The 24510-nt window shown below is 42.5% G+C and overlaps 1 protein-coding gene across 1 annotated transcript in view; it reads right to left on the minus strand.

Moving 5' to 3' along the window:
* Positions 1-5994: 5994 nt before the first annotated feature.
* ACAA2 (acetyl-CoA acyltransferase 2) overlaps positions 5995-24510 on the minus strand; it is a 38875-nt gene continuing 20359 nt past the window's right edge. The window contains exons 3-10 of the mRNA XM_006837487.1: positions 23415-23543; positions 21635-21751; positions 15557-15704; positions 13718-13893; positions 12468-12597; positions 10210-10280; positions 7796-7950; positions 5995-6079 (exon numbers count right to left, since the gene is read on the minus strand). Of these exons, the coding sequence (XP_006837550.1) occupies positions 5995-6079; positions 7796-7950; positions 10210-10280; positions 12468-12597; positions 13718-13893; positions 15557-15704; positions 21635-21751; positions 23415-23543 (1011 nt within the window). The remainder of the gene's footprint in view (positions 6080-7795; positions 7951-10209; positions 10281-12467; positions 12598-13717; positions 13894-15556; positions 15705-21634; positions 21752-23414; positions 23544-24510) is intronic.

Here is a 24510-nt window from a genome sequence, read left to right on the forward strand (position 1 = left end):
TGTCGAGTCGGTTCCGACCCATAGCGACCCTGTACAGGGTTTCCGAGGGTGTAAATCTTTACAGGAGTAGAAAGCCTCATCTTTCTCCCGCGGAGCAGCTGGCAGTTTCGAACCGTTGACCTTAAGGTTCGCAGCCCGATTCGTAACCACTACGCTACCAGAGCTCCTGACATAGCTGCTCAGAAAACCCCATTTTGAGAGGTCAACCTGCCCTGAGTTAGCAGAACACTAAAGGGCATCAACAAAAGCCTAGATTTCCTAGCCCTGGCAGGGTTTTCTGGGAAAAGTGGAAGGATTAGGCCAGTGTAGAAGGGGTGTTATCGTTCTTAATGAAATGACTTAATGATACAAGTCTGGGAGCCTGGGTATGCTGGAGAGGGTGTGGGAATGAGTGTCTTTTCTTCAAATTTATGGTAATCCTGTTTATTGTATTTGCATGAACTTTCTTTTTAATTTTTACTACTTCCTGAGTAGGGACTTTCTAATTTCAGCTATCCTAGCAATTTGGAATAGCCAACCAAGGAAGGACAAGGATGTGAGCCTCAGCAATTTGAATTAGCTAACCCGGTAAGGACAAGATTGCGGGCAAAGCCCTAGCCAATGGGGTGAGACATAGCCTTAAGACTCATGTCAGGGATAAAAACTCAAGCGGACTGCCTGCCCAGGGTGCTCGCTAGCCTGTTCCTGTATAGCTACGCACCCCTTTCTGCAGAAGTAAATTTTGCTTTGCTGAGGCAATTTAGTCTTACCGAGTGTCTTTTTGTATGATATTGGGGTTCATTTCTAACACAGTTGGAAAGTTCTGGGAGGTTCATCTAGGAAAGTTTTGGAGTGGGGTCTCTGCAAATTCCTTTTTAGAAGCTCTGAGGCTGTTTCAGCTTCATTTTCTTAGCTATAAAAGGCAGTACTCAGTACCCTGGGAGGCCAGTGGAGGAGCTCTGAGAATTTCCAAAACAATGATACACCACCACGTTGTGTGGGGTTTGACCTCACCTCCAGCCAGCAAGCTGGGGCACACGATCGAGCTCCCATTCAGAGCTGACGGGAGCCAAGGACAAGCCATTTATCCCCTCAGGGCCTTTGGTTGTGAGGTGGACATTAAACTGTCCAGTCCTGAAGTGATGGACTCCATGTGGCTCCAAGCCCCACCTGTTTCCTCTCAAATCAGCCCCTGCATCTTGCACTGTGAGGGCTTTTTCCTTCTTTGAGAGTTAGCTAAACTCAGAGGAATGCTACTGATAATTACCCTTCTCTCCATTTTTTTTATTGGTACTTGAAGATGCTCAATGGGTAGGTATTTGGGGAATGAGGTCTGGCAGGGTGTTCAACAAAAAAGTCCAGTCCATGTTGGGGGCTCTGGGATCTACGACCAGGCTGCTTCCACTGCTCTCAGGAGGGGTGTCTTCAACCTCTTATTTTAAGTAGGGCAAGTACTCAGTCAACTCGAGCGTGAGGGAGTTTCCTGTGGCCCACATCAGGGAGGGGGTGGCTGCTGAGACCTGCACATCCTTACCCAACACAGCTGGGGCAGCCTAGGGCACTGCCTGAAGAGGTCCCAGGGCAGTGTGAGGAGGCAGGGAGTGGGCCCAGCACCCCACCAGATAAACAATGAACTGTGCATCAGACACCACTCTAATCCTCATCTCACAGCCACTTGGACACCCTCTTAGTTCTCAGATGGACCTGATCTCTCTCCTCTGCCTCACAGATGATTGTCTCCCACCTTGCATGTCATCATTTCAGGACTTTGTCCTTGTGTTCCTAGACAGACCATGCCCTTCAAAGAAGGGATCCTCGTGGGTGAGTGGCAGTGTTAAAAAGAGCAAAGATGTCACTTTAAGGACTAAGGTGTGCCTGACTCAAGCCATGGTATTTTCAGTAGCCTCCTATGCATGCGATAGTTGGACAGTAAGGAAGATCGTAGAAGAATTGATGCATTTGAATTATAGTCTTGGAGGAGAATGTTGAAAGTGCCATGGACTGCCAAAGGAACAAACAAATCTGTGTTGGAAGAAGTACAGCCAGAGTGCTCCTTAGACACCAGGATGGCAACACTTCATCTCTCCTACTTCAGACAAGTTATCAGGAGGACCCATCCCTGGAGAAGGACATAATGTGTGGTAAAGTGGAGGGTCAGTGAAAAAGAGGAAGATCCCCAATGAGATGGATTGTCACAGTGGAAGCAGCAATGGACTCTAGTGTGTAGCAATTGTGAGGATGACGCCGGACCGGGCAGTGTTTTGTTCTTTTGTGCATAGCTACTCGTCAGCACCTAACAGCAGCAGCAAGTTGTGTTTTCCCTGTGGAAAGAGGACGTCCTTCTATTTGCTCTAAAACTGCTTTTAGAAAACTCAAAGGAACTGAACGTAATTGCCCTTTATCATTCTGCTCTTGTCCTCACTTGGCCATTATCTTTTCAGACGGAGGCTCTTGTTTTCACATTTTGCACAAGCAGTAAGAGCAGCAGCAAAGTGGGCCCAGGTCCTCTGGGGGCTCACGTGCCTGACAGACACGTAGAAGCACACAGGGCTCTGAACAGAGCCTGGGTTCTGAGCTCCAGGGACCCAGAAGCAGGTTGGGTAATGGGCCAGTGTGCACATCACTAGGTGCAGGGCTGGGGAGCCTCAAGCTCTGGGTGGTGATGTGATAGGGTTCTGCCTTCCGCATCACACTGTTCCCCAGGTGCCAGCACACATCTCCAGGGGGCCTCAGTTCCCTGTGAATTCCACATCTACACAGTGGGCCTCCGCTCCTGAAGACTGCTTTCTTTTGCGACCTGAAAATTCAGTCGGAGGAATAACCGTCTATGTTGTGTGTACAGATGGCCAGCATCCAACGTGCTTGGTTCTCAGCATGCTCTTTCACGCTGTAGCTTCTGATTTTCATCTTGACTCGTGTTTCTCAAAGGTTTCTAAGGAACTGCACGTCCACAACAGAAGTCTGGGTTTTACTTCTCCTGCCAGCGTCCCTATTTCCACAATAGGTTCAAGCCTTTGGAATGTGGATCTGCAGGTAGGCTGTGCTGAGACTGGACTACAGCTTGGCTTGGGAGGACTGCCTTGCCATTACTTCCCTTTGCTGTAACTTACTGGAACCTGGTGCAATGGTGTGGGAGAGCAGGGATTCCAGAGAACAGGCAGATGGAACCCTGTTTTCCACAGTGAGTATGTTGCAGAAGAGTCTTACGTTGGTCAAATGCTTACTCACTGAGGCTCATACCAGAGGCACAGATAAGATATGCCTGGGTCGGAGCCTGTGGGCCTACTGGGGTAGGTAACATGAAGGCACAGGACAGACCTCAGCACTTGTCTTTCCTCCCTCTGCTTGTCCTAGCTGTTCCCCAGTCATCACACTGGGCTGGTCATGGTTCTCATGGTCAGTTGAGGTCCAGGAAAGTAAGGAACGGATATATAAGCAGCTCCCCGCAGCCCTGGCTCTGTGGGCAGAAGGGCCACCATTTTTGCCCCATCTCCTCTGCTGCTCTAGCCTGTGTGAGCCCCGGGCAGGACGGAGTTGGGAGGAGACTATTCTGGCCTTGGTGTGCAGCACCTCAGTAGGGCCTTGGTCTTTCAATGGCAGCGTAGAGGCTGTGTCAGGTCAGCTTCCCTTGCTCTGGGGCTTAGTGTCTTTTAGCATCAGAGGAGAAATAAATGCTGGTGTCTCTGGCCAGAGGGACATGGGGCATTGGCTAGCAGGTGAGACAGATAATTTGCCCTCTGCCAGCTGCCCTAGATTTCCTCCCTGCCGGCTCTTCTCCCTTCCTCAGTTCCCAGAAGGAAGGACAAGACAAGTGTCTTTGAGGAAGAACGGTGGCAGCACAAGCCCGTGGCGCCACCTAGGGGAAGAGGTGGACAATCATTCCAGGAGTCACATTAAAAAGAAGAAAAGGCATTGAGAAGTGGCATGAACGGTCCATGTTATAAAAATTATTTTTAATTTACAAAGGTATTCTTTCTAGAACACCTTTATAATACATGTTCCCATCCTACATTTTAAGTGATTCAATTTCGTAAGGAATTTATTAACTTTTTTTTTCCATAAAAATGTGTAACTTGAGAAACCCTATAAAAGAGATGGGTTATTCCTTCCCCAAAAGAGCAGTATAGATATGCTTGGTTTTATGTATTATTCCTATTGTTATATTTTTTTTTTCCTTAAAAAAAACAACAAAACTTTATAAAAATTAAGATCAAGTATATTAAAAGAGGAAGATGTTTAAATCTACCTAGAATGGAGGCTCCTGAATCTTGTTCAAAGTCCATTTATATATAATGATGCTCCGGTCTGCATCTCCACCCCAAACTCTCCCAAACTTCACATTCCTCCCCCAAGTGCCTGCTCAGTATCCGCTTAGATGTCTAACAGATGTGAATCAAACTGTTGATCTTTCCTCAAAACCTGCTCCTTTGGCAGCTTTTGCTTTTTCAGTGGCTAAGACAAAATGTCCTAGAGAAATCTTTGACAATCTTCAGGATTTATTCAGAATCTGGCAGTTCTCACCACCTCTGTTGCTGACCCCTAGAGACACGACAGTTATTTTCAGGCCTGGATCATCCGAGCTGGCCTCCCTGCTTCCACCTTTGTCTACAGTTCATTTCCACACAACAGACTGAAGGATACTTCTCAGATAAAGTCTCAAAGTCTCTACTCAAAGTCTCACTGGTTCTCCACTCAGACACACCCCCACCCCAAAGTTCCTGCAATGGCTTAAAAGTTCCTACAGGATAAGCACCCAGGCTGCCCCTCCATCCACTCTTCCCCTTGCTCACTCTGCTCCAACCTGTCTCCCTGCTGGTTCTGAACACTCTACTCACACTCCAGCCCCAGAGCTATGCACACACTGTGTCCCCTTCTCTGGATCACGGTGGAGCTAACATATCTTCTTATGTGTTGTAGGGGAGAAAAAAGACCTCAACTTCACATACATCAATATTATAGAGGCTTTGTAATAAGTCTTAAACTAAAGTTAAGAAAATAAGACAAACCCAGTGTAGATCACCTGGGTGAGAGAAATCACCGATATGATGCCATGATGGATTTCCAAAGTGCTGTCTGGCTGGAGTCGTTCAACGGCAAAAAGCTTTGAGACTTCATCTTCTAAATCAAATGTCACGTACTCTACAGGGTCGCTGTGAGTCAGCAGGAGGGTCTCTTTCTAATAGTGATCACTAGGAATCCCCCCACCCCCATTCTGACAACCAAGCACGTCTCCAGATACTAACAGGGTCCCAGATGTGCTCCCTGTTGAATCACTGGGTTAGAGGTCTGCCGTGGGAAAGGAGAGAGGATAGAAGGGTATTCAGACAAACAAGGAAAGCTGACGAAGGGCAATGAACTCCAGGCATAAGTTTGGTTTCCCAGCCTTTTATCAACCCCAAATTTTCCACTTAAGAAATATCCTTAAAATGAGCAGAAATTTTTTTGAGAAAGCTATATTCCCCACTCACATCTATCTGAAGAATTAAAACACAATCAGAGCTGTTCTCAGTCACGGAAAAATAATTCCGCACAGCCTTTGCTAATAGTAAGACTAAGCTCAGCAGCTCTGCTGCTTGGAGATGTAGCTCAGAATGAAGCATGAGCATCACAATACACAAATTAAACTGGCTTTCAAAAGATCAAAACAGTAAGAATACATGAAACAACAGGAAAGGATTAGTGAAGATAAGGCAACATTTATTAGATTCTCTTGCAATCAGACTATCTAAGGCATAAGTGGTGGTTATTTGGCAAGGATAGAATTTCTTTTAAGGCCTGTAGTTGGATTTTAATTCAGAAATATGTCAAAAGCAACCAGGGCAAACTGGAGAGAACTCTTGTCTGGCATGGTGCTATGGACTCTTATTCAGGACAAACACGTCTTTGCTTCTCCCTTTGATCAGACTCAGTCACAGCTGGAGTGATGGGGCATGGCCAGTTTCCAGAACTGCCCCAAGCGTCACCTGTTTTCTGCAGCTTGGACCAGGTAAGTAAGAGAGGGGGGCCTTGTCCTTCTCAAGCTGTGTTCTGAATAATGACCGCGATGCCTTGGCCACCTCCAATACAAGCTGATCCAACAGCGTATTTTCCACCTCGGCGCCTAAGAAAGAAAGCACTGGTTGAAACCTACTCAAATGAGAGGATAATAGAGCTTATAATGGAAAGAATTCAGAAAGGTCACATTTGTGTTACATCATCCTAATCTCTTCCTCCATCCTCCATGCTGAATTATAGTTATGTTGTTGTTGTGTGCCGTCGAGTCGGTTCCGACCCATAGCGACCCTGTACAGCAGGATATATATATATAGATATAGATATAGATAGATAGAGAGAGAGAGAATGTGTGTGTGTGTCCTGGTGTGGCGCTGTGGGTTAATGCGCCAGACTGCAAAGCCACTTGAACTGCAAGGCCGGTGGTTCAAGCTCACCAGCTGCTCCTTGGAAACCCTATACAGGGTCACTATGGGTTGGAATTGACTCGACAGCACTTGATAACATTTTATATATATATATATAATATTATCAACATTATATATATACATTATATATTTCTTTGTGTGTGTGTGTATATATATATATATATATAAACAACAAAGAAAGTAAAGTAGTAAGGGGAAGAAGAGGAGGAACTGGGGCTAGAAAAACAGAACTAATACAAGTGCAGGTGTGATGTGGGATAGGAAAGAGGGCAGGAGGTGATTTACGTCAACACAGGAAACTGATGAACTCCAGTCACTCCAGTCACTTTGATTTGTGTGGTGGTAGATTTTTATGCAAAAAAGAGGATGGACCCTCAACGAGACAGACCAACACCATTGCTGCAACAATAGATTCAGACATAACTATAAAGATGTCACAGGACCGGGCAGGGTTTCACTCTGTTATACACAGGGTTGCTGCGATAGGAACTGACTTGTAGGCACCTGACAACAACAATGTATTTTTATGGTGCCTTAGGAATAAATGGAGTGAATGAAGTTTGTGCATGTCAAAGGGCAGGTCATTTAGCAACATTCCATGTCACTTAGATACACACCACTCTTTACCATCTGTCCTTCCTTGGTTCAGTATCCAGGAATTATTTTGACACATGCCAATTACCCATTTCAGTTCAATATATCATTTAACAAATAAGAGCGTCCCATTTACTTTAACCTAACAGGTGCCAGAGTGAATTTTCAATCTGACCTATTTGGCTTTGTTTGCAATTTACCGACTAACAGAGGAAAAGGGTCTAAAATACATGGGACCAAAGGAGAGCTCACTTTCAACTCTGAAATGGATCAAACACAGATGGCTCCGGCTGGAAAAGGTCAAGAGAACAACTCAGACTCCAATGTTTCTTTTGTTTACGTTTCTTGGACGACAGCATCTAGGCCAGGACCCTCTCAGGGTTTTGTTTTCTTGGTGAACGTATCTGACTTCTGTAACTGGTGCTAGAATACAAGGGGCATGAGGCCCAGGACCCTCTCAGGGTTTTGTTTTCTTGGTGAACGTATCTGACTTCTGTAACTGGTGCTAGAATACAAGGGGCATGAGGCCCAGGACTCCATTATAGACTTGCTGCTGTGCATCTTTACAGGGGGTGGGGGGTCGACACATAACGTCCCCGAGTGGCTGCACGAGTCCTAGATGTAGAGCCATTGGGGTATCTAGAAGGCCAGCAGAAAGGTCATGCCAGGATGACCATTCCTGGTAAGAACCAGAGCAGGGCAATAAGGGAAGGAAGAGTGCAAAACGTCAGAGTGCTCTGGGAAAACCTGTGCATTACAGTAAATGACAGCCAATCTGAAGCACAGCTGTTTCTAGCAAGTACCTTAATTCATGAACCAGGTGTGCCATAATTCTGGATCCAGACCCTCCCAGTGGATGGCCCAAAGCAATGGCTCCTCCATTCACATTCGTTTTACTTGGGTCAAGTTGCAAACTTTTCTCAACTGCCAAGTACTGGGGAGCAAAAGCTTCATTCACCTTTAAAAAAAAAAAAAAAAAAAAATCAAAACACTGATACAAATCTTATTCACAAACTGAATTTGAACCAAGATTTGAACAGCCCTATCCCTGTGGAGTCCTGGTTAATGTGCCAGACTGCAAAGCTGTTTGAACTGCAAGGTATGTGGTTCAAGCTAACCAGCTGCTCCTCGGAAACCCTATACAGGGTCGCTATGGGTTGGAACCGACTTGATGGCACTTAACAACAAGAACAACATCCCTAGCTAGGAGTCCTGTTGTGGCGCTGTGGATTAATGCGCCGGACTGCAAAGTTGTTTGCACTGTAAAGTTGGCGGTTCAAGCTCACCAGCTGCTCCTTGGAAACCCCATACAGGGTTGCTATGGGTCAGAACCAACTCAATGGCAGTTAACAACATCGCTAGCTAATTTTAGTATCAATTTTAATTACCTTGAAAGGTTATCTTAACTTCATTTTTCTGTATAAAGGTATAGGCTTGGGAATGGGTATACATACTAACTGACAGTCTAAGTAAAACGCATCTCTTAGAGAAAAGCAATCCCCATAGACTATAGTTGGATACATACTAGAGGCAGTGGGATACTGTAGAAAATGCAGGTGGATGGTTCAAATCTTGGCCTTGGTGACCTTGAGCATGTTATTTAAACCCTCTGTCACTCTAGTCTGGTGTATTACCTGGCACATAGGAAGTACACAGTAAATGGTAGCTTATATTATTATTACCCACCAGTATCAGCCATACTTCCAAGAAGAAATGGATAAACCTTCAGAGCCAGATACACACAGGCACTGGTCACTGTGTTGGAACGTGACGGAACTGCTTTTACACTCACCAAGGCTGGCTATGAGAATCACCTCTGCTTTAGATTTTTTATCATACTTTGAACCTATAGTATTATGTTTTCATGTGATCTTAATGCAGGAATTTTATAGATAAAATCGGAAGCTGATTCTAAGAAAGATAACCTCTCAATGATCTGGGATCAAATCCCTAGTCGTATGCCCTTTTCTATTATATTTTGTGCATTCCAAAACGGTGCCTTGTTTGTTCTTTGACTCACAGGATACTTCTATTTTATAAATACTTGCTCAGTACTAAGGTACTAAGAGACCTAGAAGAGCCTGGAACCAGGCTGCTAAGTCTAGGGAATACTACTGCATGATCACCAAACAGCTCAAGGACAACACCACTGTGCCCTTGAGGATTTATACATGTGGGAATGAGTAGGAGCAGGCTTGTAGAACTGATACATTTCAATAAGGACTTTGAGCGGGAAGAGATCTGAAGTGAGAAAGTTAGTGTTAGCTATTTGCTGACATCAATATGATACTTAAGTACCTACCCTGATGGTCTTCTAAAAATGTAAGAAGACATTTAAATGATAAACCACTTGTCTGAAACCAGTTTCCTGCATGCGAGACTTTGCTGGATTACCAGAGGACATGTGCCCAGAGTGAAAAAGCCTTTTCCCATCAACTTCAACCTGTTTCTTAAGGTCTTTTCTGATCGCAAGCAACATATAGTTAACTACCTAAAGTCCTCAAATACTCCCGGAATGGTTAACATACTTGCTTGTATATAATCCACCTGTAAGTTTTTCTTCCTCCATCTCTTCTTTAGTTGTGTTACATCCTTAGGATGCATTTGTTCTAACACAAACATATATATATATTTTTTCTAACATGAATAGTTAAAAAAAATAACTACCAATAAATTTACATTCCAATACCAATGCTGATGATAGGTGCATTGCAAATCAAGCCACAACCATAGTGTGAAAGGCACGGATAATCGTGGGGGCGGGGAGGAGACTTCTAGATTGGGCACTTGCTATTGGTTTTCTACTAGGCCAATTCTCTTACCTCTATCTTCTCTTACTTCAATCTAGAAACAGGGTTAAGGTTACTTATTTCTCGCACACCTTATATAATATTCAACTCAACAGGACTGTTGATACTCTAAGATGTAATAGAGTCCCATATGGTCCTGAGGTAGGTGATCTACCAATGTTTTTTGCATTCCAGGAATTTACAATTTAGGAGGAGAAACAAGGCTATCAGAATGATTCCTATATAAGTCAGCACTTTGATTAGGTGGGGAAATACCAACACAAGTCTTGCAAGGAAGGAGATACATATTTAGATGTACATCAGATGCAAAGTTACTAAACCAAAAAGAGGTGTAAAATACCTTCATCCATTTATATTACAAAGTAAGCGGTTTACTAATGTTTTTTTTTTTTAAAAAGTACCCTTACCTCCACCAAATCCATGTCTTTAAGACTCAGTCCTGTTTTCTTCAGTGCCCCGCTAATAGCAGGGACAGGACCTAAGAGAGAATAAACATCAATTTCGTCTTACATTCACTTATGTATCAGAATTCTCCTTTACTAACAAAGTAAGCAGGGAAGAAATGATAGTTATTATAAAAACTCAAACTCACTGCCATCAGGTCAATTCCAACTCACATGTGACCCTGTGTGGGATTTCTGAGGCTATAACTCTTTACCAGAGTAGAAAGTATCATCTTTCTCCCACAGAGCGGCTTAAAGGTTTGAACTTCCAACCTCGTGGTTGGCAGTTCAATGCTTATCCTACAGCACTCCTGATAATAGTTATTGTTGTTATTAAGTGACGCTGAGTCGATTCTGACTCAAAGCAACCCTGTATGGGGTTTCCAAGGAGCATTAATTTCTACAAATCTTGTCACCTTGCCAGGGTGAAAAGTTGTGTCCCTATGCAGTCAAACTGTAGATGAGAGACTCACAGGAAAAACCCAACTACATATGGCTTTAGGATTTCAACCAAGCAAAGGAGCCACACATGGAATTTTGCAGGTGTTACTTGTAGATAATACTTAACAGCAACAGCAAGACCACCTGCATGCTCTCCTGGGACACTGCCCCCTGTGCCTTTCAAGTGTAGAGTGATCATGGGCCGCACGCTGAACTTCAGGCCCATGTGAACAAGAGACAAGAAATTGCAGCAGCTGTCAGGGAAAAGACAGCTGACAAAGTCATCAATCATTCCAACGGGTAAGTAAAGGACTTTAAAAATTTAACCCTACCTCAAGAAATGCAAATCCACCTAATAAGACTACTTCTAAATTAAATTTTAGCTCTCAGATTTCTGATGATCACCCAAGACAGTTTAATACCGCTCAACATTTTTGTTTTTTAAAAGGTAAAAAAAACACCTGGCTAGGGGAGATTGTCTACTTCTCTACCTATCTGATTACTGAGGACACAGTAAATATGGTTGGCTATTCAGTTAATGCAAATCCAAGTAAGTGGTATTATTCAAGCAGGACCTGGTGGCTTACACTGAAGGGTCTCTGAGAAGGTGTGTCAACACTAGGTCACCCTCTTTCTATAACCAATTTAATCAGTCAGAAGAGGCCTAAGCTCATGGAAAAGTCTTTGGCCCTATCAAGGTAGGCTTGACCTTTGGGTGTCCGGATAAAGGTGGGATAGATCAAGGCTGTTGAGCACCTGTTTTACTTTTGTAAGGGAAGCACCTAACTGGTTCACTGTTTCTTAAAGAATGATGACAGGAACTATTATTACCCACAGTCCAATGGTTGTATCCAGCAAATGCCTCTTTGTTCTACTTCTAATTCGCATTTGTTTCTCCAACTAAGAATATGTGTTTGTACAGTTTCACACTTTCTCTAGCTAGTCAATTAAGATTTGTGGTCTATGAGTCTTAATTCTGCAATGAAGCCTCAGCTAAGCCAGCTGAGTGTTACTTTGACTTTCTGAGACAATGTGCTTAACACACAGTGAGAAGAGCCCTTGAATTAGAGACCCGGATTCATATCCTGGCTCCATCACTTACTGGTTTTGAGTCTTGTAAAGCAATCTCCCTAAGCCTTGTCAATCTCCTTGTTCACAATGAGGTCTCATTTACCAAAGATGTGAGCAGATTAACTGGGACACTAATGACATGAAAGGAGCTCTGGTAGCATAGTGGTTACGAATCGGGCTGCGAACTGCAAGGTCAGCCGTTCGAAACTACCAGCTGTTCTGTGGGAGAAAGATGAGGCTTTCTGCTCCCGTAAAGATTTACAGCCTTGGAAACCCTGTACAGGGTTGCTATGAGTTGGAACCGACTCCACGGCACATAGCAACAACAATGACATGTTGAAGGCACCCAGCAGGGGGAGTGGTGCTATCTTCTTTCCACAAGGAGTCCTGTGGTGCTGTAAGATCAGCACTGGACTGCTAAACACAAGGTCAGCAGTTCAAACCTAACAGCCGCTCCTCAAAAACCCTATACAGGTTGCTATGAATCAAAACTGACTGGACAGCACTTAATGACGACATCACCCACGAGGAGTTCATACTGGCTTGTTTTCCTAGCGTGCTAGCACAAGTTTGAGGACTTGATAAAAACAGGTTGCGTAAATACATGATTCTCGGTCTCTTTTTAGGATGTAGCCACGCTTTCATGAATCTGAATGCCAGAGAAAACTTTTCTCCAACAGCAGAACCAGTCTGTTTCACTATAAACTTACCAATGCCCATGATTGAGGGATCACATCCAGACACAAAATAGCCCACCACTCTTGCCAGTGGTGTGAAGTTGTGCTTTTTAACGGCATCTTCACTAGCGATGACTACCGCTCCTGCACCATCAGACACCCCCTGGAAAACAGAAGCAGCAGGTTACCTCGGAGGTAAAGGAGTCCAGACTGAACGGAGAGAGGAGGACTGGTGATATGTGTGACACGCAGGCAGCAGTAACAGAATGTGAATATAAGTGGTACTGTGGGAGGATGAGGGAAAGTAGAAAGGGAAAAGCTTCTATCCAGATGTGGCAGATGTTGAGTTGTTTAAACAAGCCCATTGTCATGTCGTCAGTTCTGACCCAGAGAGAGTCTCTAGGACACAGTGGAACTGCTCCACGGACTTTCCCAGGCCGCCATCTTTACGGAAGCAGACTGTCATGCCTCTGTCTCTAAGTGCTGATAACTGTTGGTTAGCAGCCAAGGGGTTAACCATGACACCACCAGGGCTCCTATGTCCTTCACATGAACAAAAACAAACAATACAACCTATCTAACAACCAAATTAAAAACCAGGTATGATTTCTTTACAATACTGTGAAAAGATTAGAAAGAAGAGGGTCTCTAGGGAAAATATTCTTTTGTTCTGGACCCAGAAACCCAAATGAATGAATGAGTATTGTTATTATTGTTAGGTGCCATCGTTCCCATCCATAGTGATCCCGTGCACAAAAGAATGAGAATGACCACTGCTAAAAGCCAAACCGAAAGCCCCGGCTGCCATTAACTCAACTCCTGGCAGCCCATCATGCGTGTCAGAAGAGAACTGTGCTCTGTAGCACTTTCTGTAGTGTTTTCAGAGGCTGGTTTTTTTTTTTCCAGAAGCAGATTCCCAGGCCTTTCTTCTGAAATACCTGAGTGAACTTGAACCTACACCCTTTCCATTAGTAGCTGAGTATGCTACCCATTTGTACTACCACAGGGCTCCTATGAACAATACTGACTGATTTAAGCTCAATAACCAAGCGCTAGTACGAAATGTGGACTCCAGGTGTGGCGCTGTAGGGTCAGCACTGGACTTTGAACCACAAGGTCAGGAGTTCAAACCCACCAGCTGCTCCTTGGAAACCTATACAGGGTCTCTATGAGTCGGAACCAAGTCAACGGCACTTACCAACAACAGCATGTAAAAGATGTTCCTGACTATTTTCCATTCAACACACAAATACGAGTTTCCGATTACCTAGGACGACACCTACCGATGCGTTCCCTGCAGTGACAGTCCCTTCTTTCTTGAACACCGGAGGAAGTTTATTTAATTGCTCCAGGGTGACTTGGGGCCGAGCGTGTTCATCAACTTGCATTGTCTGTTTCCCTTTCTTTGTCTTCACCTCAATTGGCACCATCTCATTATTAAAGTAGCCAGCATCATTAGCTGAAATATTAGAAATAATAAAATGACTATCATAAGAATAGAAAGAAGCCAAAAAGAGAAATAAAAGCAAAGAGAAGAAGTCAGTCATATTCTTTTAACTGGAGGAAAATGGGGAGTGATTACTAACGGGCACAGGTGTCTTTCAGGAGTGATGGAAATGTTCTAAGGTGGATTCATGGTGCTGGCTGCACATCACTGATACAGGATAAGGAAACCATCTTCCCCACGACCATGTCCACGGCCTGCGTGGACCAGTCATCAGGCCACACAGAGCTGCAGAAATAGGCTTACTCAGGAATCATAATCGGCTGTCACTACAGTTTGCAAAGCACTGTCCATATCTGCTCTCATTAACAACTCTATTCTGTAAGTTTGCTGGGATCTATTTCCACTCATAGCTACCCCACGTGACAGTAGGATTGTCCCACAAGGTTTTCAAGGGTGTAACTGTGGCTGCAGCAGCTGGGCAGGTCTTTCTGCCCTGGAGCTGCTGGCTGGGTTCAAACAGCCAACCTTTCAGGTAGAGTGCTGAGGATGGCAAGTCATATTCTCTCGATTTGACAGCTACTCCATGAGTAAATCTTTAACGGGTCAGACAACTTGTAAGTGGCAGAACTGAAAAGAGAATTTATACTCGACTCTAGATACATCACTGTGAACCCAGAGGATGAGTTGAAAGGCAGTACTTGCGTTCCACTAAACCCTCGGAAATACCAACATGGACTCATCCTAACTGTTACAAGTATGTAACACTCTAAACAAGTGTTTCTGCTTCTTTATAACATAAGACCATTTTTCAGAAGACTAACAACTTTCTTTATCTCTCCCTATTGACAATGGAGGAGTCCTCCTGGTGTGATGGTGTGGGTTAATGCACTGGACTGTAAAGTTGGTTTGAATGGCAAGGTCGGCGGTTCAAGCCCACCAGCTGTTCCTTGGAAACCGTATTCAGGGTCGCTATGGGTCAGAAACAACTTGATGGCCCTTAACAACAGCAACATACGATGATGAAAGAACTGCTTTCATGTTGCTCATGGGGCACTAGGTACCATGGAGTCAATTCTGGCTCATAGCAACCTTGTACAGGGTTTCCGAGGAGCAGCTGGTGGTTTTGAACAGCCAACCTTGAGGTTAGCAGTCCAATGCTTATCCTACAGCGCCACAGCAGGACACCGGGATTCTTAGACAACTAGGACTATTTCCAAGTCTCAGGATCAGGTGCAGTTAACTCCCAGTTAGGAATGGTAGGAAGGAGGAATAGAAAGATTCCCAATGAGTCTTTTCCAAAGACACTGTCCCGTCCAGTGATTACGATCTGCCTCACGGGAGGTTTCTACCAGCCCCACTGCCAAAGTGAGTCACTGTCTCTGATGGAGTGTGCCATATTCCACAGAGTGTTCTACTGAGGACAGGACCAGGTTAGGACAAAATTCATGTGTCCAATTAATAACATCACTTAAAAAATAGTATTAACTTATTTCAAAAGAGAAATTTGGTTAATTTTACAAAAAAAGTTCATAGAATATCTGATCAGCTAAAGACAAAAGAATGATGAAAAAATGTAACTGTCAAAAGATATAATTTTTAACTAATATATATCATTAGTTACAATCTGAAACGATGAAAATCTTCCCATCCACATCTTCATATATATTTCACTGACCGGCTTTCCACCTCTGCTGTGACTGTAGGGCGTATTTGTCACAATCTTCTCTGCTTATTTTATGTTTCGCAGCAAGATTCTCTGCGGTGATTCCCATGGGGAGTTGGACATGCTGATCTGTTAATCCTGCCCATAAAGAATCTTCCAGCTATTAAAAGACATTAATAAAGTGATCTGTTAAATCATTTCTCTTGAAAGTAATATAGTATGATGTCTTAAAATTTAAATAACAGTTCCAATAAACAAAAATAAAATTAGACTCTCTGATAAGCCCTTGCTAGAAGTTGCTACTACTCATATTTGGTTCCATGATAGTTTTTGAAAATACCCACTGCCATACTAAAATGCATATAATCTCCTCTCTATGTAAGTGTGGGGCTTGAGGGAGACCCATCAATGCTAAATGTGCAATCTTCTGACACAGTTTAAAAATTAAACTGCATGTTATCAACAAGTAGAAACTTTTGTTTAGAGGTGTTACATAGTTAGAATAGTAAAGAATGAGTTTAGGTCATAATACTGTAATTTGAAAAATTACTCCCTTCAAGAGTCCATTATTTAGAAACCCTAGTCTGAGTACTCTCACAATGTTTTCCTGGAGCTCTCTGTAAAGCAGTTGTGAGATCTTTAAGAAAGCAATATCCGCACTCCTTTTTTATCATTTGCCTTCTAGTCATAAGAATACCCTGCTCAAAAGTCACTATGAGATTGAGAAGAATCTGGGAAAATCTCCTTGGGTAACAGAAAAGGTAGATATTTATAAACCATTAGGAGCCCTGAGACAGTGAGTTAAGTGCTGGGATCCCAGCTGAAAGGTGGGTGATTCCATCCTACCAGCTGCTTCACAGGAGAGATGAAGCAGAGTGCTGGAAACACCATGGAGCAGTTCTCCTCTCTCCTGTGGGGTCATCACTCTGAGTGGGGACTGACTAGATGGCAGTGGATTCGAATCTCTGGTATGTGTATCCCATTTCCTTCTTCCAGACTGTCCCATTACCCTTTGCACACTGACCTGTCTATCCAAAGGTTTTCTCAAATATCTTTGTCTAAAAAAACTGCTATCTCATGTTCGCTAAGTCTCATTCCTTTCAACTTTCTAAAGGACTAGATAATGGAGAGATGGAGTGGCTGGGGACTCTGGACTCAGGGAGGGAGAGGGCTGTGTGCTGACAGCCGGGGGCCAAGCTTGCGGGGCGTACCATTTGGTTGTTTGATGATGCATAGAGGGGACTGTTATCATTGCAATGAAACGAAATATGATAGGATGAATGTAAAGCTGATGTTCTCCCATGTAAATTATCACTCAATTCACAATGAAAAAAAAAGGACTAGATAAGAAACTTTGGGTAAACCATGTAAAACCAATCATTGCTATTAGAAAAGACTAAAACACATAAAAATGACATTTGCTCTTCCGTACGTGAAAGCAGCACGCCGTCATTAGTGCTATCAGCTCAGGTGGTAGTTCTCACAGATGCAGGGTCAGTGTATGTCTGACTGGTCTGGGATACTACACTCTGTATTCAAAGAGAGTATTTTCTATGATGAAGAAGAAATCTACTCACTGTCCTAGAAAGGAAACTTCCATAAGCCACAATAAAAATTCATTACTTGAATTAGTAAAGAGATTAATTCAGCCTTTATTTCTTAATTATTAATTTTAGAATAGTAAAATATATAATAAAAGTTGTCATTTTACATGTACAATTCAATGACATTAATTACATGTGCCACATTGAGCATTCATCACTATTATCTGTTTCCAAAAGTTTGTTTTTTTTTATCACCCCAAAGAGAAAAATCTTTAAGCAGTAACTCCCCTTTTCCACCAAAACCCTTGGTCTGTCAGTTTGTCGTACTGGGGTGGCTTGTGAGTTACTGTAATTCTGAAAGCTATGCCACCAGTATTTTAAATACCAGCAGGGTCACCCATGGTGGACAAGTTTCGGATGAGCTTCCAGATGAAGACATACTAGGAAGAAGGAGTGAGGAACTACTTCTGAATAGTTAGTCACTGAAAACCTTATGAATAGCAGAGAAAACCCTTGGTAACCACTAATAAGTTTTTGACTCTATACATTTCCTATTCTAAATGTCTGACATAAGTGGGTGCTATAGAATGAATTGTATCCTCCCAAAATACTTGGATGTAATCCTACTTACTTTACTTCTTGCAATATAATGTTTTCAAGAACCATCATGTCCTAACGTGTATCAGAAGCTCCTTTCTCCATTATACAGGAATGTCAGGTTTTGTTTTGCTAGTCACCTGCTTGCTTATTGACATTTGGGTTGCTTTCACCTTTTGACTATGCTGAATAATGCTGCAGTGAACAGTGGTGTACAAGCGTCCGTCTGAGTTCATGTTTTCAAGCCTGGAGCATGTACGAAGGGGTGGAATTGCTGGGTCACATGGTAAATCTATGTTTAAGTTTTTGAGAAACTGCCTAACTATTTTCCACAGTACCTGCATTGTTTCACACTCCCACCAGCAATACAGACTGTTTGTTGTTGTTTAGTGCCATCAAGTCAGTTCCGACTCATATACACCCTGCATATAGACGACATACTGCATTAGGCAAATCTGCTGCACAAGACCTTTTCAAAGTGTTGAAGAGCAAAGATGTCAGCTTGAGGACTAAGGTGTGCCTGACCCAAGCCATGGTATTTTCAATAACCTCATATTCATGTGAAAGTTGGACAGTGAATAAGGAAGATCGTAGAATAATTGATGCCTTTGAGTTGTGGTGTTGGAGGAGAATACTAAAAGTGACATGGGCTGCCAAAAGAACCAATAGATCCGTTTTGGAAGAAGTACAGCCAGAGTGCTCCTTAAAGGCCAAGATGGCCAAACTTTGTCTCTCATACTTCAGACATATTGTCAGGAGGGAGCAGTCGCTAGAGAAGGATATCATATTTGGTAAGATGGAGGGTCAGAGAAAAAGAGGAAGACCCCCAACGAGATGGATTGGCCAGGTGGCAGCATCAATGAACTCAAGTGTGGCAACAATAGTGAGGTGGGCCCAGGATCAGACATTGTTTTGTTCTGCTGTGCATAAGGTCACTATGAGTCAGTGCCGACTCGATGGCACCTAACAACAACAACAACAACACAGGGTCTCTGAGGAGTGGCTGATGAATTTGAACCACTGATCTTGCAGTCCAGTGCTTCTCCTACAGCACCAGACCACATTCTCACCTACACTGTTATACTGGCCGCTGGCATATCTAATTTGGAGAGCTGTTTATTCAAGTCCTTTATCTATTTTTAATCAGGTTGTTTGTCTTTTGGCTGTCGAGCTGTAAAAGTTCTTTATGTTTTCTGGGTATTAACTCCTTACCAGATAGATGGCTGCTATGCATATTGTCCCATTGTGTAGGCTTTCTCTTCACTTGTTGAGAAAGTCCCTCTGATGCACAAAAGCTTTGAATCTTGATGAAGTCAAATCTATCTATTTTTTCTTTTGTTGCTGCTGCTGCGTTTGATGTTGTACCTAAGAATCCACTGGCAACAAGGCTGAGCAGCTCTGCTCCTATGGCTTCTTCTACAAGTTTCATGACTGTATCTCTTGTTATTTAGGACATCGGTCCATTTTGGGTTTTCACATATTGTATGAAACATAGGCATGATTTCATTCTTCAGCATGTGGAAATCCAGCTGCCACAGCATCGTTTGTTGAAGATACTATTCTTTCCCCATGGGAATGAACTTGGCACTCTTGTTGAAAAGCAACTAGCCATGGCTGTAGAGGTTTATTTCTGGACTCACAGTTCGATTCTATTGGTCTATATGTCTATCCTTATAGGGGTATCATACTGCTTGGATTATCGTAGTTTTACCATGTGTTTTGAAATCAGGAAGTGGAAGTCATTCTACTTGCTTCTTTTTTAGGGATAATGTTGGCTTTTTGAATGCGAGGATTGGCTTTATATTTCTGTGAAAAAGGACGTTGGAATTTTAATAGGGATGGTGTTGAGTCTAAATGGCATACTGGGTTATGCATTTGGCTGCTAATTGCTGGTCAGCAATTTGAATCCACCAACAGCTCCAAGGGAGAAAGATGAGGCTGTCTGTTTCCATACAGATTTAAAGTCTTAAAAACACAAAGGCGCAGTTTAACGCTGCCCTATAGGGTCACTGTGAGTCAGAACTGATTCGATGGCAGTAGGTGGGTAAGGGGTGTAGATTATTTGAGTAGTATTAATATTATTAAGTCTTCCAATCCATGAGTAGGAGATGTTTTTCCATGTATTTGTTGTTAGGTGCCATCGAGTCGGTACCGACCCATAGCAACTTACACACAGCAGAACTAAACACTGCCCGATCCTGGGCCAACCTCACTACTGTTGCCACGCTTGAGTCCATCGATGCTGCCAGTTGGACAATCCATCTTGTAGGGGATCTTCCTCTTTTTCTCTGACCCTCCACCTTACCAAACTTGATATCCTTCTCCAGTGACTGGGCCCTCCTGACAACATGTCTGAAGTATGAGAGAGGAAGTTTGGCTATCTTGGCCTACAAGGAGCACTCTGGCTGCACTTCTTTCAAAATGGATCTATTGGTTCTTTTGGCAGTCCATGGCACTTTCAATATTCTGCTCCAACACCATAACTCAAATGCATCAATTCTTCTACGGTCTTCCTTTTCACGGTCCAGATTTTGCATGTATATGAGGTTATTGAAAATACTATGGCTTGGGTCATGTATTTAGGCCTTCTTAAATTTTTTCAGCATATACACCTCTTACTTTCCTGGTTAAATGTAGTCCTAGATTATTTAATTTGTTAGATGCTAGTATAAATGCATGCATTTTCTTCATTTCCTTTACAAATCGTTCACTGATGAAGGTATTGAAACCTGACTGGATTTTGTGTTTTGATCATTGTACCCTGAAATTTTGCTGAATTCATTTACCATCTCTAGTAGCTTTTCCATGGATTCTGTGGGATTTTCAATATGTTGGACTATGCTATCTGCAAACAAAAGTAGATTTACTTCTTCCTGTCTGATCTGGATACCTTCTATTTCTTTATATATATATGTATTTTATTTTCCTGAGCTCTATCTAGAGCTTCCAGCATAATTGTGAGTAGCAGTGACAAAAGCAGGCATCCTTGTCTTGTTCCTGATCCTAAGAGGAATGCTTTCAGTCTTTTCCGTTGAGTGTGATGTTCACTGTAGGATTTTTCACAAAATTATGTTTATCATGTTGAAGACTCTTCCTTCTTTTTTGAATTTGCTGAGAGTTTTATGATGAAAGGTGTCGAATTTTGTCAAATGCCTTTTATGTATCACTGTGGTGTAGTTAGTACATTGATTTCTCACATCGAATCACGCTTGCATTTCTGGATAAACCCCATTGTTATAATACACTGTTGAATTTGGTTTGCTAGCATTTTGTTGAGAATTTCTGCATCTATGTTTGTAAGAGCTACTGGTCTGCAGTTTTCTTTCCTTGTGTTATCTATATTGGGCTTCAGTATCAGAGTAACACTCACCTCATAGTATGAGTTAGGATGTACTTCCTTCTCTTGTATTTTTTGGAAGAATTTGAGAAGGACTAGTATTATTCTTTAGATGAACAGAATTCACTAGTGAAGCCACCTTGTTTTGGACTCTTTGTTGGGAGACCCTATCTTTTTAATCCACTTTTGCCCTCTCTCCATCTCTCCCAAACCTAGGACCATTTCTAAATGTTAACGTTACTCACCACCAGAGGTGTGCTGGAAGTCTAATTTTATACAGGTTAAGATATTAAAACTAACAATCAAATGTGGTTTTGAAATAGTTTACAAATGTCAAATAATTTATTCATTCTTGTCAACCCCCATTAACAAAACTAGTTTCAAAATTAGTTCCTGCTCCCCCTAAATAGAGTTCTGGTAGCATTGTGGCTATGAAACTACCAACTATACTGTGGGTGAAAGTTGAGGCTTTCTGCTCCTGTAAAGATTTACAGCCTCCGAAACCCTATGCAGGGTTGCTACCAACACCAACAGCATAATAATTTTATGTTATTAAAATTATTAATACAGTAGCATGAAAAAAAATTTTTTTTTTAAATTAATGAACCTAACCTTGAGATCTGATCCAAACTTGGTTCCAAAACGTGCATTTCTGACACAGTAGGGGGCTTGGCTCATGCTTTCGGTTCCTCCACACAAGACAACTTCAGCATCTTTAAGACAAATTTCCTATTTAAACACAAAGAGAAACAACAATACCACCTTTTTATCATGGTAGAAATGTGTACTAAGTACTCAGATTTTACTAAGGGTAATTCTAATATGTAATGGGCCCTACTTTACAGTGTCTCAGAAGGAAATGTTTTTAAAGCAATTGTAAAGCAAACATTAAATCATCCATTCTAAAAATGCAAAGGGGAAAAAAAAAAAGACCCAACTTCAATTGTCCATGAAAAACAGACCCTTCCCATATTTGTTACAAACCGTAATTGTTAACGCAATACAAATTTTGCAAATTAGCAGGAATTGTAATGCTTAGTCTAAGTTTAGACTGCTAGGACAAAAGATAAAAGACTGTTTAAGAAACCAAAAGTAAATTCATCCTATGGATGGATACAGTTGAAGGAGATCCAGGTGACAAGTCAGTTTCGACTCCTAGTGACCCAGTATAGGGTTTCCGAGGCTCAAAATCGACATTGGATCAGACAGCATCTGAGGCTCACAGATTCAACTGCTGACCTTTTGGTTAGCAGACCAATGAGTAAACCACCACGCTACCAGGGCTCCTTTTATAACAACTGTTGTTAACTGCTATTGAGTCGGTTGTTGAGGAGCGGCTGTTGAGCTTGAACAGTCGACCTTACTAAGGCTGAAACTGACTTGGCAGTTCAGTGCATTAATCTGCAGCGCCATGCCACGCCAGGACTCCACATTATAAGAACTAGCCAACCTCAGAAAACAAACAAACCCACAGCCATCGATTCCAACTGATTCCAGCTCCTGGTGAGCCTACACAGGGCTCCTGAGACTGTATATACACCTTTACTGGGGCACACAGTCTCATCTTTCTCCCGTGAAGTTGCTGGTGGGTTTGATCTGCCAACCTTGTGGTTAGCAGCCCAACACCTAACCACAGCATCACCGGGTCTTCATAGGCCAACCTTGGAAATGATAAAAGGAGTCCGTTTCGTTCTGCCATTTGCACTTCTCAGAAAAGCAACAGACGACAAACCTCCAACAGCCTGATGTTCAATTTTTTTGCCAGGAAAAGAAGGGTTAATGCTTCAGCGAAGTTATTATGGAACCAAAGTGATATAAAATAATATATTCTCTATAATGGGGCTGTGCTTTTTATTTTATTTTTAAATAAAATGAAGATTGAAAAAAACGAAATTAGATTTCAATATGTATGTCCCTTTCCCCTATGCTTAGGGAAACACACGTATTTGCCTAACTGTCCTGTAAAAAGGTCATAGTAGATTACAGTTCTCCCAATTCCGTCGTAATAAAATATATTTTATCATCTCCCAAATTCTCCAACTCTTTTCCTCCCTTCAGAGTCTTCAGTCGGTGTTTTAAACTATCTCACAGAGACATGTAAATGATAACAAGAACACTTCTTGCCTCCTGGGATGGCTGTCAAGATTCAATGAGATACTTAAGAGTACATACATTTACCACAGTGCTTGGCACACAGGAAACACTCAATAAATGATTGTCAGCATTCACTTTTTAAAAAGTATTTTCTCCCTTGGACTCTTTTTTCCTGAAAAAAATCAAATACTGACTTCTTTTAACAAGAAATGTAAAATAAGCTATAAAGCCACAGGACATTTCCTACAATAACTATTAACATCTTTCGAGAGAACCATACATAAAATATTGCCCATACCTGACTTCCATTCACAATGGACTGGAACCCGGAGCCACAGAGTCTATTCACAGTGAGAGCTGGGGTCTCTTTAGGAACTCCCGCTCGCAGGCCAACATGCCTTGCCAGGTAGGCAGCATCAGAAGAACTCTGGAACCGAGGGAAAAGAAAGAAAAGAATTTCCTCTGTAAATCTACAAATTAAAAGCAAGGGCAAAATACATGGAAATGTTGCCATTCTATCTAAAATGATAAACTACATATGGTTCTAAGGTAAAACACAGAGTCCTGGTGTGGCACTGTGGGTTAATGCGCTGGACAGAAAAGTCAGTTTGAACTTCAAGGTCAGCAGTTCAAGTTCACTAGTCGCTCCTTGGAAACCCTATACAGGGTCACTATGGGTCGGAAATGACTCGACTGCACTTTACAACAACAAGGTAAAACACAATGTATTTTATATTGTTGTGATTAGTGCCTTTGAGTCGGTTCCGACGCGAGCCTGTATAGGGTTTTAGAGGCTTTTAAATCTTTGTGGGAACATAAAGTCTCGTCTTTCTCTCACAGAACAGTTGGTGGGCTCGAACCATGGACCTTGTGGTTCGCAGTACAACGTTTATCATATGGAGCCACCACACTCCCCATCCCCATATTTTATATATGTGTGTTTACAATTGGAATGAAAATGCTGGTGTGGCACAGTGGGATAATGCACTGGACCACAATGTCAGTTTGAACTGCAAGGTTGGCAGTTCAAATTCACCAGCAGCTCCTGGGAGGCCCTATACAGGGTCACTGTGAGTCAGAACTGACTCGAAGGCACTTAACAACAATATATGCTTGCTAGTTAACGAAATCTGTATATTAAGTCTTCAAGTAAGACGGACATTTATAACAAGTGTTATGTGCAATTGAGTTGGTTCTGAGTCACAGACACCTTGTATAGGGTTTCTGAGAGTGGCTTGTAGGTTTGATCTGCTGACCGTGTGGTTGCCAGTCCACTGCTTATTCTACAGCACCACACCAGGGCTCTTATAAGAATAAGAGCTGTTTAAAGATAGAATAAGCTATATGTCTACCTACCCAAGGGTGCTGAGTTTCTGTTAGGAGTGGTTAAAAAA

Source organism: Chrysochloris asiatica, unplaced genomic scaffold, assembly GCF_000296735.1.
Source record: "Chrysochloris asiatica unplaced genomic scaffold, ChrAsi1.0 scaffold00021, whole genome shotgun sequence".
Classification (NCBI taxonomy): domain Eukaryota; kingdom Metazoa; phylum Chordata; class Mammalia; order Afrosoricida; family Chrysochloridae; genus Chrysochloris; species Chrysochloris asiatica.